Below are 17,024 nucleotides of genomic sequence, written 5' to 3'. Positions count from 1 at the left end.
CCTCTTGGACTTCCTCATTCATTTGCCTACTTCTTCCTTAGAGTAATCCCAGATTCATGGCTCTATTGCTGCTGAGTACAGTTTTTAGCTTTGACAGTGTAAGTCTGAAGAACTGCATTTATGTTAACTGTTGCTATGGTTACAGGGAGATTCTGGGGATGGTTTCGGACCGCCGGGAGAGAAAGGAGACAAAGGTGACCCTGGACCTGCAGGAATAGGAATACAGGGAAAAGAGGTCTGTGTCATTATGGAGAAAGAGGGAATGAAGAAATGAAAACATATCCATTCTGATAAATCAAATAGTTTCTATTTTAACCCTTTAACTGTTGTCTCCTTGTTTCAATTAGGGGCCAGTTGGTCCACCTGGAACACGAGGATCACGGGGATCTAAGGTAATCGTAAACTGACTTATTAATCAATGTTGTACAATCAAACCATGGTAATTCCAAGCTTTGATAAGCAATTGCGAATGAACCTTCAGTTATGTCAATTGTACATCTGAGGAAGGAAGCAGAAATGAGAGGGACATTTATCAACAGGCCCATTCTCCAAGTTCAGAGGCATATGATCACAAAATGTGCTCTGAGCTGGAGAGGAGTATGCAACCCAGGGAAATAGTGAGAAGTTAAACAAATTATCATGGGAGAAAAAATAATAGATAAAGGTATCCATTATTTTATCTTAGATTAAAAAGTACAGTTATTAAAATCATGAGACCAAAATTGCCCATAGTGTTAGGTGAAAGGGTAAATGTAGGGGAATGGGTCTGGGTGGGTTGCGCTTCAGTGGGTCGGTGTGGACTTGTTGGGCTGAAGGGCCTGTTTCCACACTGTAAGTAATCTAATCTAATCTAAATGGACAGAATAATTAAAAATCCTCCTAGATCTCAATCATTTCCCTGCTGGTTTTAGTGGTTCATGATTCTGGTTATCTAATACAGACAGTCAATGATTTCTCGCAATTTTATGACAGTTTGTTGAGTTTAGAAGCAGCAGTTTAGATATGATACATTGCTTAATTAGGTAAAGAAAGTATATGACAATGAAAATTAAGGATGATTTAATGATCCCAGAGGACAAACAGGCTATGTAATGTGCTGGTCTCATTAAAATTCTCTGGACAAGGTGTTGGGGAATGTTTCTCTGGATCTTTCTTCTCTCTCTTACCCAATGCTTCCTGACACTCCTTACTACAGAGTCCCAAACTGCCAGTACCCAGGTCTTGGGATGTCAGTTTATCAGGTCATCCAGTCACTGAGGAGTGGTGACTAAGGCAGTGATACAAACCACCCTAGTAGGAATGTTGCATTCTAACCTATCCCAGGCCAATGATGGCAGTTCTCATCATGTTCACTACCTATGAGCGTGGATAAAAGGCAAGTTTGGTGTTTTCAAAGGGACCTAACATCATTACCTCCATTTAGAAATGTACTTTATCATTGGTCATTACGTGACTGAACTACTTTGATTAAGATTCATGCGTACTGAAAGATTTGACACGGCAATCACTTAATCCTCTGTGGGTATATTGCTTTCATGTGAAATTTGAGAAGGAATGCCCATGAATAAATCAAAGGTGCCAATGACCAAATCTTGATAACAGTTCCATTTTACTCCACAGCTGTGTAGATTCTAAGAATAATGCTTTCACAGTTTATCTTGATAATACTAGGGTTTGTTTTATTAGGGGGAGCGTGGATTCCCGGGTCTTCAAGGTCCAAAAGGTGAGAAAGGACCACCTGGAGTTGGCCGCCTCGGGCCCCCAGTAAGTATACAAAATTCTAGTAGGACCTCTGACACTTTATTTTCTTTAGTACCATTAGCTTGACACTACCTCTAGCCCCCTAATATCTCTACCATTGAGAAAAGAATTAGAAGAATTCCAATAGCATTGGAAACACCACTGTCTCCAGGTTTTCTGCAAAGTCTGTCACCATTCCAACAAGTACAAAGATGATTGCTCAATTGCTATTGTCAACACCACAATCTGGAATCTCCTTCCTATCATTGTGGGAACAACACCCTTGTGAGAACTGCAAATCTAGAAATACATGTTAGGAAATATTATAAATTGATTGAAAGAGATGAATTAAAATTGGGACAAGTTTAAATGGCTATTTTTCTTCATCTTTTCATAGGGTCCACGAGGTCCTTCTGGAGAGCCAGGTATAAGGGTAAGAATTTTTTCAATAACAATGAAGATTAAACAAATACAATACAAAAGTTGTGCCTTGAATCTCATCAGTTCAGATACAGTGAATGTTGGACATCAGGAAAGGTCTTTTTTGTCTCCTGAAACCTATCTGTGTTCTACCTTTTTTATCATGTTATGTAACTGTGGCCTGCTCTGTTTTTGTTCAGTTACTTTTCTGAACAGATTATTCAAAACACTTGGCAGCTTTTCAGAAGGAAGTCCCTTTCCCTAACACACATATCTAAACTTATGACCTGCAGTCCAACATTCTTGATCTGGTTTGAACAAATGTTTTGAGATTTGATCAGCCCGATGAGATTCCCCTTTAACTTTCACAAAGTTTTCACAAAATCTTTGATGTCTCTGAGATTGTGAGGGGAGAAGTAACATAGTGCTAATATTATTGGATGAGTAATCCAGAGGCCTGGACTAATACACTGGAGTACTGAGTTCAATTCCCGTCACAGCATCTGGGGACATTTAAATTCAGTTAGTAAATCTGGAATAAAATAATAGTCTCATTAATAGTGAGCATGAAACAAGTCGGATTGTCAAGAAACCTATCACTAGTAGCCTTCAGGAGAGGAAATCTGCCATCTTGGTTTGGCCCTGCAACTTGATTGACTCTTAATTGCTCTCTAAAATGACTGTTTAGTAAGGAGAGCAATGAACAGGTTTTAGAATGTTGAGCAGTTCTTTTATTCTCTCAATTCAGGGTCCACGAGGTTTGCCAGGAGCTTTAGGACGGCCAGGTGTTAATGTAAGTACAATATACCCATCAGTCTCTGCACTGTGGTAAATGGTGGCAAGGTTCTGAGTTCTCTGATTTCATCCTTGGTTTTACTGCAGGGTATTCCTGGGAGCAATGGAATGCCAGGCCAACCAGGACCACCTGGGGAGCCAGTAAGTAAAAGCTTTTTTTTTATTACACTCGAGAAGCCATTGTACAGCTTTTGTCATAAAGACAGGAGAGCATATCATTTATTTTCATTTGTCCTTCAGGTGAAAATAACCATGTTCTCCATCTGTGTTTTTCATGGGTTTCTTGTGGGCATATAAGTGCCCACTGAGACTCACCTGTGCCCATTAGGTTCTGTTACCATTAGGACAGGATACAACATGCATTTGAGTTTTGGACTATTGCTGAATTAGGATTCCTTCCCCTAGTATTTTCTCCCTGCCTTTGATATATGCTTGTTTTCAAAGGAGGTAGAACCATTTTTTTTTGATTTGGTGATGTTAGGCACAGAGATTTTGAGTGCAGATCTCCCAACTTACAGTCAGTATCAAAACTCCTAAAATAAGCTCTCTGTGTATACTTGTAGCATTTCCCTCAGCCAGCACCAGAATACCACAGAACCAAGTTCTCCACCCAGGCTTCACTTTGGTAAGCAAGTGTCAGCCATTCTGGCTACATCAGCAACCCAACACATTTGTGACTCATAGAGGTACATGTAGCAGAGTGGGTAGGACTGTTTTAGTTTGATATCCTTCTTGATCCCAGACCAATATTCACGGTATGTCGAAGGCCGCACTTGATTTAGCACCTCTTACATGTTCCTTATAATGAATATAGGTAATGTATTGAAATCATATTGAGATGAGAGGCTGTAAAATGATTCTGCAATGGTGCAGGCTGGCTAAATTGATTTCAGTGTTCTCATATTGGTTAGTCAATATAAAAACCAGCACTGAGGGAGTTTCACCTAGACCTTGGAGTTAAGTATCCATATTCTAAACATTAAGATCTTAGCTAAATATTTTGTGAACCATCAGAAAACCTGTTGAGGGTTGGGATCCAAGCTAATTCACAACAAAACTGAAAGAATTAAATTTTCAACAACGAAAACAGAAATTTCTGGAAAAGCTCAGCAGGTTTGGCAGTATCTGCAGAGAGAAATTAGAGTTAACATTTCAGCTCGAGTGATCCTTAGTTCTAAGGAAGAGCCACTCAACCCAAAAGTTAACTTTGATTTCTTTCCTCAGATGCTGCCAGACCTACTGAGCTTTCCCAGCAATTTCTGTTTTTGTTTCTGATTTACAGCATCCATAGTTCTTTTGTGTTAAATTTTCAAATAGATGATGGAAATTTATCAGCCAAATTATTGGCGTAACTAATTCTCGTTGCTGTTCAAAACAGACTTTGTGATCTAAATGGTTGGAGGAAGTAGTGAGCACATTAGACAAAGGAGACCAAGTGGACGTGATCTATTTGGATTTCCAGAAGGCCTTTAACAAGAAGCCCCTCATGGAGCTGTTAAATACAATAAGTCCATGGTATTAGGGAAAATGTACTGGGATGGATACAGGATTGGTTGACTAGCAGAAGTTTGAGAGTGGGGATAAAGGGATTTTTTCAAGATGGCATTTGGTGACTAATGAAGATCTGCAGGGATCAGTACTGGGACTATTCATGTTATATATTAATGATCTGGTGTAGGAACTGAGACCATGTTTGCTAAGCTTCCAAATGACGCAAAGATAGGTAGAGGGACAGGTAGTGTTGAGGAAGTGGGAGGCTTATGGACCAGACCAGACCCCTTCAAAATATTTTAAGATGGTAGCGTATGTCCTACTTTTTTTCTTATTTCATAGGTAGAGGTGAAGTGGGTGTTCCAGATGTGATGTAACTGGTCAAACCACTCAATGTTAAGCAAAACACAATGCATTTAAACAGTATAGTTAAAATACAAACGAAAGAAAGAGGAATTTAGTTTACCTTAACTTTTGGAAAACTTAGCTGAATGATAAATGCAGTACCTATTACCAATTAACAGTTCGATTATAGCAACATTCCATCAACACACCCTTTGGCAAAAAGATAAATTCAAACACAGATTCTTAGATGCCGTTCAACATCAAGAGAGATCTTAGAGAAAATTCAGAATCATCTACTGAAGCTCCACCTCTTTTGGGACCCAAACAGCTTCTCTCTTCTCCAGCTAAAACAAAAGACTAGGAAGCCTGATCTGGAAGAACTGGCCACTCCCCTTCCACTTTAAACTGTTTTTAAAAATAAATTTGAAGTTATTGGTTTTGGCCAGCTCCCATAGCCACTTCAACACCTCTGCCTTTACAACCTCTCTTCAAAAAACCCAGGAGAAAATAACCTTTTTAAAGTAACAGCGTCACCACAGAAGGACTTGAAAAGGTTAGAAGAATGGGCAAAGAATTGGCAAATGGAATACAAGGTGAGAAAGTGTGAGGTTATACACTTTCGTAGGAAGAATGGAAATGTGAACTTTTTTCTAAATGAGAAAAATGTTTCAGAAATCTGAAGCACAAAGCATTTTATGAGTCTAGTTCAGGATTCTCTTACGGTTAAAATTCAGGCTCAATTAGCAGCTAAAAAGGCAAATACAATGTTAGGGGAGAAAGTGAGGACTGCAGATGCTGGAGGCTGAAGAGGCTGAAGAAGGGCTTATGCCCAAAACATCGATTCTCCTGCTCCTTGGATGCTGCCTAACCTGCTGTGATTTTCCAGCAACACATTTTCAGCAAATACAATGTTAGTACTCATTTCAAGATAGCTAAGTACAAGAGTAAAGACGTACTGCTGAGGCTCTGGTCAGACCATACTTGGAATATTGTGAGCAGTTGGGGTCCCATATTTAAGGAAGGATATGCTGGCATTGAAGGGGGGCAAAGGAGGTTGACAAGAATAATCCCAGATATGAAGAGCTTTTCATATGAGGAATAGTTGAGAACTCTGGGTCTGCACTTAATGGAGTTTAGAAAGATGAGAAAGGGTTTCATTGAAACTTACAGAGTACTGAGAAACTTGGATAGAGTGAATATGGAGAAGATGTTTCTATTAGTAGGAAAGGCTAGGACCCGAGGGCACAGTCCTCAGAGTCAAGGGGCAACTCTTTAGAATTAAGATGAAGAAAAATTCAGCCAGAGGATAGTGAATCTGTGGAACTGAATTGCCTCAGAGGGCTATAGAGCAAAGTCATTGAGTGTATTTAAAGAAGAGATCAATAGGCTTTTGATTAGGAAGCGGATCAAAGGTTATGGAGAAAAGGCAAGATAATAGAGTTGAGAAATATATCAGCCATGATCAAATAGCAAAGCAGGCACAATGCACTGAATGGCCTAATTCTGCTCCTATACCTTATGGACTTATAGTCTAAAAGGTGCTGTTGACATTTACAGTAGAAACTGTTGAACTTTCAATCAAGCTGCCATCAGGATTGGAAAAGAAATCATTTCCCAGTTTCCTGTCCTTAGCTACCTTGAAGGCATTCAGGTCAAGCATGAAGTGAAAATTGCAATCAATTGTCAAGCAGCATAGAGAGACAATCACAGAGTCTTTTCCTCAAAGAATATTAGTAACAATATGGATTTTCTAAACAAGTTGTTAGGTTTCATGGTCACTTTGCATTGTCAGACTGGTGTGCATCAGATTGTTTTTGAATTTCCCATCATGTGTTTTGGCCACTTTAATATTGGCATTTTATAGTGATTGATATAATGATTAGCTTGCATATAGCATAGCCATTGTTGCAGACTCGACAAGTATAGCAACTATTGTCACAATGGCATGAAAGACACTGGATAATTTAATGCTTTCAGGTTGTTTATAAAACAGAGGTAACAATATCATTTTGTGTAAGTTTTTCTTTGCTGTATAGATTTGGTTTATGATAGGCAAATTACACCTTAATTACTATTTTAGTGAAAACTGGCACCCAGTATGCTTGCTCGATGTGGGAAGCTGGGCACGTTTCCAGTACCCGGGTCCTGCATGTGTGCAAGAAGTATTACAAACCGCAGCACATAGAAGCCTGAATTTTGGAGTTGGAGCGGCATCTGGGGATACCGTGGAGCATTCGCGAGGTGGAGAGTATCATGGATAAAACATACAGAAAGGTAGTCATACCATAGACTCAGAATCCACAGGCAGGAAGGGAATGGGTGGCCAACCGGTAGAGCAGAAAGGGCTAAGCAGGCAGTGCAGGAATTTCCTGTGGTTATTCCCCTGCAAAGCGGATATACAGTTTTGGATACTGTTGAGGGGAATGGACTCTCAGAGGATAATAGCAGCAGCTAAATTCATAGCGCCATGGTTGGCTCTGCTGCAGAGGGACAGAGAAATAGCCATAGAAATGCTGTAGTTACAGGGGATTCAATTGTAAGGGGAATAGATAGGCGTTTTTGTGGCTGCAAACAAGAGTCCAGGATGGTGTATTGCCTCCCTAGTGCTTGGGTGATGGATGTCTTGGAGTGGTTGCAGGACATTCTGGGGGGAGAGGGCGAACAGCCAGTCGTCATGCTACAATTTGGCATGAACGACGTACGTTTAAAAAAAAGTGATGAGGTCCTAAAAGCAGAACATAGAGAACTAGGAAGAAAGTTGAAATGTAGGAACTCAAAGGTAGATACTACCAGTACCACAAGCTAGTCAGAGTAGAAACAGTAGGATATATAGGAGGAACATGTGGCTTAAAAGATGGTGTGATGGGGAGGGTTTCAGATTCATGGGACATCAGAACCGGTTCTAGGGGAGGTAGGACCTGTACAAACTAGAGGGAGTAAGCCTGGGCAGGACTGGGACTGATGTCCTTTGGCAGGATGGTTGAGGGGGTACTTGCTAGAGTGGTTGGGTGGGTTTAAACCAGTATGGCAAGGGGCTGGGAACCAGAGGAGTAGGGCAGTAAATGCAGAGCTTGTGGGGGCGATAGGAATCAAGGCAAACGTGACTAAGAATAAGAACAGGCAGCAAAATGCTGCTGAAAAGAGCAGGGGAGGTGGTCTGAAAGAAGTATAATAGGCAAGGGAGATGAACTTAGAGCTTGGTTAGTACTTGGAACTATGATATTATTGTGAATAGGGTGACTTGGCTAAAGAGGGACAGGACTGGCAGCTAAATGCCCCAGGATTTAGATGTTTCAGGTATGATAGAAAGGGATGTAAATGGGGTGGGGGAGTTGCGTTACTGGTAAAGGAGTATCTCACAGCTGTACTGGGGAAGGATACATCAGAGGATTCGTGCAGCGAGGCAGAATGGGTAGAACTCAGGAATAGGAAAGATGAAATCCCAATGCTGGGGGTATACTATTGGCTTCCCAACAGCGAGCAAGAGATAGTGGAGAGAATATGTATGCAGATTTTGGAAAGATATAAAAACAGCAGGGTTATTTTCCTGGGTCTCAATTTATGCTAGGGGCTTGGATGGGGCAAAATTTGTAAGGACCATTCAGGAGGATTTCTTGACACAGTCTGTAAACAATCCAACCAGGGAAGAGATTGTACTGGACCTGGTTTTGGGAAATGAACCCGGCCAAGTGAGTGAAATTTCAGTGCAGGGAGCATTTTGTGTGTAGCGACCATAATATGGTAAATTTAAAGGATGGATGGATAAGGAAAACAGCCATCCTCAAGTGAAGATGTTAAATTGGGGGAAGGCAAACTACAACATTAGGCAGGAACTGGAGAATTTTGATTGGAGCAAGCAGTTTGAGGGTAATCTACATCAGATATGTGGTGGTATTTCAAACAGCAGTTGATAAGAGTTCAAGAGCAGCACATTCCTGCCAGAATGAAGGATAGGTATGACAAGGTACGTGAACTTTGGATGATGAGGGGTGTTATGACCTTGGTCAAAAAGTATACAAAAGGTCTAGGAGGATGAGAACCAATGAAGCCCTTGAAGTATATAAAGAAAGGAGGAAAAAACTTAAACAAGGAATTGGAAGGGCTAAAAGGGATCATGAAAAGTCATTAGCAAACAGAGTTAAGGAGAATCCCAAGACTTCTTATACATATATAAAAAGTAAGAGGTCGCCAGGGAAAGGATTGGCCCACTCAAGGACAAAAGAGAGAATCTTTTTGTGGAACCAGAAGAGGTAGGTGAGGTCCTAAATGAACACTTTGTGTCAGGATTCACCAAAGAGAAGGAATTTGTGTCAGATGGTCTCAGGGAAGGGAGTGTCGAACGTCTAAGCCAAGTTGCTATTAAAAAGGAAGAGGTGTTGTCCGTCTTAAAAAGTATTAAGATAGATAAGTCCCTGGGTCTTGATACGATCTATCCCAGAATATTGAGGGAGGCAAGAGAACAAATTGCTGGAGCATTGACAAACATTTTTGTATCCTCCTTGGCCACAGGTGAGGACCCAGAGGACTGGAGAATAGCCAATGTTGTCTCATTGTCTAAGAAGGGTAGCAGAGATAATCCAGGAACTTTCAGGTCTACGACCTCACGTCAGTGGTAGAGAAATTATTGGTAAAGATTCTCAAGGACAAAATATATGTTGAGAAGTAAATGGACTTAAGTGATAGACAGCATGGTTTTGTGCAAGGGAGGTCATGCCTGATCATATTGATCGAGTTTCTTGAGGAGGTGATAAAAATGATTGTTGAGGGAAAAGCGGTTGATGTTGTTAACATGAACCTTAGTAAAGCCTTTGACAAGGTAGACTGGTACAAAAGATGAAGTCACATGGTATCAGGGTAAGCTGACAAAATGGATGCAGAACAGGCTTAGTCTTAGGAGACAGAGGGTAGCAGTAGAAGGATGCTTTTCGGAATGGAGGGTTGTGACTGGTGGTGTTCCACAGGGATCAGTGCTAGGACCATTACTTCTCATGGTCTACAGAAATGATTGGAGGAAAACATAGCTTGTCTAATTAGTAAGTGTGCAGATGATACAAAGATTGGTGGAGTTGAGAATAGTGAGGAGGTTGTCACAAGATACAGCAGGATATAGATCAGTTGGAAGCATGGGCAGAAAAATGACAAATGGAATTAAATCCAGAAAAATGTGAGATGATGCATTTTGGAAAGTCAAATACAGGTGGTCAAGTACAGTATAATGGACCAGGTCAGACCCCATCAAAACATTTTAAGAATGTTTTAAAAACTTTTTAGCCCAGACGCTAATTTTTTTTTTATTTTAAAGGGAGATGTGAAGTGGATATTCTAGGAGTGACACAGCTGGTCAAACCATTTGGCTTTAAGCAAATAGAATTTATTTAAACACTATAGTTAAAACAAGAACAAAAGAAAACAGAATTTAGAATAAACTTAACAATTTGAAAACTTAACCGACTTCATATAGCAACTTAACCAAGCAGCTGTTCCAATTCCCGCAACATCCCATAAACACACTCCTTGGCAAAACATAAATTCAAACTCAGGTTCTAATGGGTAGGAGAAAACAACTTGCAAAGAAATTTCAGAGGGAAAGACAGTCAAGAACCATCTGCTGAAGCTTGGAACCGTTCTCCACGAAGCTGCTTCTTACTGTTACAATTAAAAGAAACTAGAAAATGCCTGAACTGGCAGAACTGACCAGTCACCCGACATTGTTAAACAAGCTCTTGCCCAGACATTTCAGCATCTCTGACTTTAGGGACCGCTCTTGAAAAAAAACAGCATCGTCACAACAGTGAATAGCAGAACCCTTAGGAGTATTCAAATGCAGAGGGATCTGGATGTACAGGTCCACAGTTTACTGAAGGTGGTAGCAAAGGTAGATAAGGTAGCAAAAAAGGTCTATGGTATGCTTGACTTCATTAGAAGGGGCATTGAGTGTAAGGATAGGCAAGTTATACTGCAGCTTTATAGGATTTTAGTTAAAATACACTTGTAATATTGTATACAGTTCTGATCACCACACTACCAGAAGATGCTTTGGAGAGGGTACAGATAAGATTTACCAGGATGTTGCCAGGTATGGGGGATTTTAGCTATGAAGAAAGGTTGTATAGAATGGGTTTGTTTGCACTGGAACTCAGGAGATTGAGGGCGATCTGATACAAGTTTATAAGATGGCATGGAGAGAGTGGAAAGTATAAGGCTTTTTCCCAGGTTGGAGGGATCAATTTAAAGAGGATACAGGTTCAAGGTGCAGGGAGGGAAATTTAAAAGAACTGTGCAAGGCATGTTTTTGACACAAAGGATGGTGAGTGCCTGGAACACGTTATCAGAAGAGGTGATGGAAGCAGACACGGTAACAGTGTTCAAGAAACACCTCGATGAAAAAATGAACAGGAAGGGATTGGAGGGATACAGATCCTGTAAGTAAAGACAGTTTTAGTATGGATGGTCAAAATATGTCAGCACAGGCTTGGAGGGCCAAAGGGTCTGTTTTTGTGCTGTATTATTCTTTGTTCTAAGACATTGGACATTCACAACAACTGCTCAATGGCCCATAGGATAAGTGTGATCATCAGGCCACAATTCGTAATATTTGCTGTTAAGTTGCATGTGGAGAACATAATATTGTAAATCTGTTTCATTCTTAGTGTACAGAAATACAGTGTAGTATTATCTTATTGAGTGTATGCTGAGATGTTCACAATAGTATTTTGAGAATTGGCATATCACTGGGGCTTCTGTCCTCCTGATGGTTTTTCTCACTTTTCCAAGTGTTTCTGTTTTATTTCAGTCTGCACTGCCTCTTATGGGAGACATAGGTGCCTTGCTAAAGGTAAGTAAGCAATATGTCTGCAGTGATCTAAAATACTGGGCAAAAACACAGAAAGGCGAGTCTTCAAACTTCTACTGTTAAGTAGATGTAGTTCACCTGGTTTTCCAGACAATATTCAATAAAGATGCCACATAAATGCTTAATAGATAAGAGCTCATGGAGTTGAGGATAAGATATCTTAGCATGGATAGAGGATTGGTTCATGGACAGGAATCAGAGAGTGGGCATACATGGGCATTTTCAAGTTAGCTGGCTATGATTTGTAAAGGGTCCCAAAAGTCAATGTTTTTTACAATCATCATTGCAATTTGGATGAAGTGACATCAATTAATGTGCCTAATTTTGCTCATGATAAAAAAAGCAGGGCAGAATGTAAACTATGAGGAACCCAGAAAGATTGAAAAGAAATATGGATAGATCCAATGAATAGACAACTAGATGATATATGGAGTATTACATGGGGAAGCAGAAACATTATTCATTTTGGACCATAATAACAGAAAAGCAGAATGTTTCTTAAAATGTGTGTTTCTAGTAAATGTTGATGTTCAATGGGTATTCTTATACTTGACCATAGAACATAGAAAAGTACAGCACAATACAGGCCCTTTGGCCCATGATATTGTGTTGATCTTTTATCCTACTCTAAGATCAAACTAACGTATATACCCCACATTTTACTGCCATCCATGTGCCTAACCAAAAGTCGTTTAAAAATCCCTACTGTATCTCACTCTACTACCACTGCTGGCAGTGCATTCCACACACCCACCACTCTCTGTATAAAGAACCTGCCTCTAACATCTCCCCTAAACCTTCCTCCAATCACCTTAAAATTATGCCCCCTTATGATAGCCACTTCAACCCTGGGAAGAAGTCTCTGGCTATCCACTCATCATCTTGTACACCTTTATCAAGTCACCTCCTATCCTTCTTTGTTCCAATGAGAGAAGCCCTAGTGCCCTCAAACTTTCTTCATAAGACATGCCTGCAGTTCAGGCAGCATCCTGGTAAATCTCCTCAGCACCCTCCCTAAAGCTTCCATATCTTTCCTATAATGAGGCAACCAGAACTGAACAAAATATTCCAAGTGTGGTCAAACCAGGGCTCTACAGAGCTCCAACATTACCTCATGGCTCTTAAACTCAATTCTCCAACACATATCCATCTTCTTAAAAACCCTATCAACTTGGATGACAGCTTTGAGGGCTAGATAGACATGGATCCAAAATCCCTCTGTTCCTCCACACTGGCAAGAATCCTGACTTTAACCCTGTAATCTGCATTCAAATTCAACTTTCAAAATGCATGACTTCACACTTTTCCAAATTGAACTCCAGTTCTCAGCCGAGATCTGCATCTTGTCAATGTCTGGTTACAACTTTCAACAGTCCTCCACACGATCCACAACTCCACCCACCATCATGATGTTGGGAAACTCACTAACCCACCCTTTCAACTTCCTCATCCAAGTCATTTATAAAAATTACAAAGAGCAAAGATCCCAGACCAGATCCCTGCGGAACACCACTGGTCACCAAGCTCCAGCCTGAATACTTTCCATCTACTACCAACCTTGGTCTTCTATGGGCCCCAATTCTGTATCCAGACAGCCAAATTTCCCTGTATCCTATGCCTCCTTACTTTCTGAATGAGCCTCCCATGGGGAACCTTATCAAATGCCTTGCTAAAATCCATACACACCACATCCACTGTTCTACCTTCATCCATGTGTTTTGTCACATCCTCAAAGAATTGAATAAGGTTTGTGAGGCTGAGCTACCCCTCGCAAAGCCATGCTGACTGTCTCTAATCAAGCTATGCTTTTCCAAATAACCATAAATACTGTCTCTCATAATCCTCTCCAATAATTTGTCCACCACCAACATAAGACTGACTGGTTTGTATTTCCCAGGGTTATCCATATTCCATTTTTTTAACAAGGGAATAACATTTGCCACCATCCAATCATCTGGTGGACAGTGAGGGTACAAAAATCATTGCCAAAGGTGCAGCAATCTCTTACCTCGCTTCCCATAGTAACCTTGGGTATATCCATCTGGCCCAGGGACCTTATCTATCCTCATGCTTATCAAAATTTCCAGTACGTCTTCCTTCTTAACATCAACCTGCTCAAGCATACAGCCTGTTTCACTCTGTCCTCACAAACGACAAGATCCCTGTTGCTAGTGAATACTGAAGCAAAGTATTCATTAAGGACCTCCCCTACCTCCTCCGACTTGAGGCACAAGTTCCCTCCACTATCCCTGATCATCCCTACCTTCATTCTGGACATTTTCTTGTTCCTCACAGAAGTGTAGAATGCCTTAGGTTTTTCCTTAATCCTACCCACCAAGACCTTTTCATGCCCCCTTCTAGTTCTCCTAAGTCCATTCTGTGGTTCCTTCCTAGCTACCTTATAACTCTTTAGAGTCCTGCTTGCTCCTTGCTTCCTCAACTTTAAGTAATCTACCATCTTCCTCTTGACTGGATGTTCCACATCTCTTGCCATCCAAGGTTCCTTCACCTGACCATCCCTTTCTTGCCTCAGTGGGACAAACCAATGCAGCACTCACAGCAAGTGCTCTCTAAATAATCTCATTTCAGTTATTCACTTCTCTGAGAATATCTGCTCCCAATTTATGCTCCACTGTTCCTGGCTAATAGCAATTTAATTTTCCCCTCCTCATAAATACTTTTCCATATCATCTGCTCCTATCCCTCTCCATGAGTATAGTAAAGATCAGGAAGTTATAGAACATAAAGCATAGAACATTACAATGCAGTACAGACCCTTTAGCCCTCAATGTTGCGCCGAGCTGTGAAACCAATCTGAAGCCCATCTAACCTACACTATTCCATTTTTGTCCATATCTTTGCCCAATGACCATTTAAATGCCCTTAGCGTTGGCGAATTTCAGGTGGTGCGTTCCATGCCCTACTACTCTCTGAGTAAAGAAACTACTTCTGGTATCTGTCCTATATCTATCACCCCTCAATTTAAAGCTATGCCCCCTCATGCTACCTATCAACATCGAGGAAAAAGGCTCTCACTGTCCACCCTATCTAACCCTCTGATTATATGTCTCAATTAAGTCACCTCTCAACCTTCTCTCTAATGTAAACAGCCTCAAGTCCCTCAGCCTTTCCTCATAAGACTTTCCCTCCATACCAGGTAACATCCTAGTAAATCTCCTCTGAAACCTTTCCAAAGCTTCCACATCCTTCCTATAAGGTGGCAATCAGAACTGTACGCAATACTCCAAGTGTGGCTGCACCAGAGTTTTGTACAGCTGTAGCATGGTCTCATGGTTCTGAAACTCAATCCCTCTACTAATAAAAGCTAACACATTGTATACATTCTTAACAGCCCTATCAATCTGGGTGGCAACTTTCAGGGTCTATGTACATGGACACCATGATCCCTCTGCGCATCTACACTATCAAGAATCTTACCGTTGGCCCAATACTCCTTATTCCTATTGCTCCTTCCAAAATGAATCACCTCACACCTTTCCACATTAAACTGCATTTGCCATCTCTCAGACCAGCTCTGCAGCTTATCTATGTCCCTCTGTAACCTACAACATCCTTCTGCACTATCCACAACTCTACCAACCTTAGAGTCATCCAGAAATTTACTAACCCATCCTTTACACCCTCATCCAGTTGGTATAAAAATGATAAACAACAGTGGACTCAAAACAGATCTTTGCGGTACACCACTAGTAACTGAAATGCTCTCCAACCGAGAGATCTGACACCAAACTGGGTCATTGCCACGCACCAAATCCAATATGACCTTCCCTCTAGTCAGCCTATCTACATAATGAATCAGGAATCCTTTCTGGACACACCTGACAAACTCTGCTCCATCCAAACTATTTGCACTAAGGAAGTTCCCATCAATATTAGGAAATTTGAAGTCACCCATCACAACAACACTGTTAATTCTGCACCTTTCCAAAATCTGCCTCCCAATCTGCTCCTCTGTTGTCATAGGGATGTGTGTTGAAAACTCCCAATAAAGTGATTGCTCCTTTTTTGTTTCTGACTTCTGTTTCTGTGCTGTACACCTTTATGACTCTATGACTCAAGGGACAAACTCTCCTCAACCACCTCCCTTTCTACAGCTGTGATACTATCCCTGATTAGCAAAACCACTCCCCCACCTCTTTTACCTCCCTCACCTTTGAAACATTTAAACCCAAAACATCCAACAACCATTCCTACCCCTGTGATATCCAAGTCCCTGTAATGGCCACAATATCGTAGCTCCAAGTACTGATCCATGCTCCAAGTTCATCACCCTTATTCTTGACACTTTTTCTGTAAAAGTAGACACATTTTAATCCATCACACTGACTGAAAATCTGCCCTATCAACTGCCTATCCTTCCTCTGCACACTGTATCTGCTTGTAAACCAGCTACTCATCTTCTGATCTGTAGCTCTGGTTTCAATCCCATTGGCCAACTTGGTTAAACCCTCCCAAAGAGTTCTAGCAAACCTCCTACCCAGGATATTGGTATCCCTCCAGTTCATTTGCAACCCATCCTCCTTGTACATGTCCAGAAGTTAACCCAATTATCCACATATCTGAAGCCCTCCCTCCTACACCAACTCTGCAGCCACGAACACTTGCTCTCTGTTCTCGAATACAATCAAGAAAGTCAGTATGCAGATACAGCAAGCAATTAAGAAAACAAGGTTAATCCTTATTGCAATTGGATGGGAGCACAGGAATAAAGAAATCTTGCTATAATGTACAAGGCATTAGTGAGACAATTCCCAGAAAACTATGTGCAGTTTTGGTTTATTTATTTAAGGAGCATTTTTATATTGGAGATAGTGCAGCAAAGGTTTACTAGATTAATCCCTGGGATATTCTATGATGAGAGGCTGAATAAATTGAGTTTGTCTTCTCTGGAGTTCAAAACGAGGGGCAACCTCAATTCAAAATATTAGATTCTGAAGGGCCTGAGAGATCGATTCCATTGGTTGAGGATTCTAAAACATGAGGCACAATAGTGGTTGATCATTTAGGACTGAAATGAGAAATTTCTTCTCTCAAAGGATTGTGAATCAGGTGTACCCTGAATGTACAATCCTCTTAGAGTGCATACTTCTTACTGAAAAATCTTCTATCTTCTATCATTATTTTTTCATTACATTGTTTCCTTGTTCCCTGAGTAGAATGCTTGCAGTAGTTGCCTGACCAGCAGCCATGGAGGCTTCTCAGGATTACCTGGAATGAAAGGTGACCGAGGTGTATCTGGGATTCCCGGAGCTGATGGGCGTGATGGCAGACAGGTAAAGGGACATTTAGAATTAAGCTAACAAATATGGTTCATTCTTGTTGATATGGGTAGTTTCCAAATGATACAAATACTTACTTG

General features: G+C 40.8%; 1 protein-coding gene across 5 annotated transcripts in view; it reads left to right on the top strand.

The window, feature by feature from the left end:
- Nucleotides 1–17,024, top strand: part of LOC140463703 (uncharacterized) — a 438,200-nt gene that overhangs the window by 333,873 nt on the left and 87,303 nt on the right. For 4 of the 5 annotated variants that reach the window (XM_072558071.1, XM_072558067.1, XM_072558054.1 and 1 more), the window contains 8 exons: nucleotides 146–235; nucleotides 348–392; nucleotides 1,687–1,764; nucleotides 2,138–2,173; nucleotides 2,909–2,953; nucleotides 3,043–3,096; nucleotides 11,585–11,626; nucleotides 16,822–16,938. In XM_072558071.1, the coding sequence (XP_072414172.1) occupies nucleotides 146–235; nucleotides 348–392; nucleotides 1,687–1,764; nucleotides 2,138–2,173; nucleotides 2,909–2,953; nucleotides 3,043–3,096; nucleotides 11,585–11,626; nucleotides 16,822–16,938 (507 nt within the window). The remainder of the gene's footprint in view (nucleotides 1–145; nucleotides 236–347; nucleotides 393–1,686; nucleotides 1,765–2,137; nucleotides 2,174–2,908; nucleotides 2,954–3,042; nucleotides 3,097–11,584; nucleotides 11,627–16,821; nucleotides 16,939–17,024) is intronic. The other variant, XM_072558062.1, reaches the window with a different exon arrangement.

The sequence above is a fragment of the Chiloscyllium punctatum genome, chromosome 3 (assembly GCF_047496795.1).
Source record: "Chiloscyllium punctatum isolate Juve2018m chromosome 3, sChiPun1.3, whole genome shotgun sequence".
Lineage (NCBI taxonomy): Eukaryota > Metazoa > Chordata > Chondrichthyes > Orectolobiformes > Hemiscylliidae > Chiloscyllium > Chiloscyllium punctatum.
This window is presented reverse-complemented; position numbering and strand designations above follow the sequence as displayed.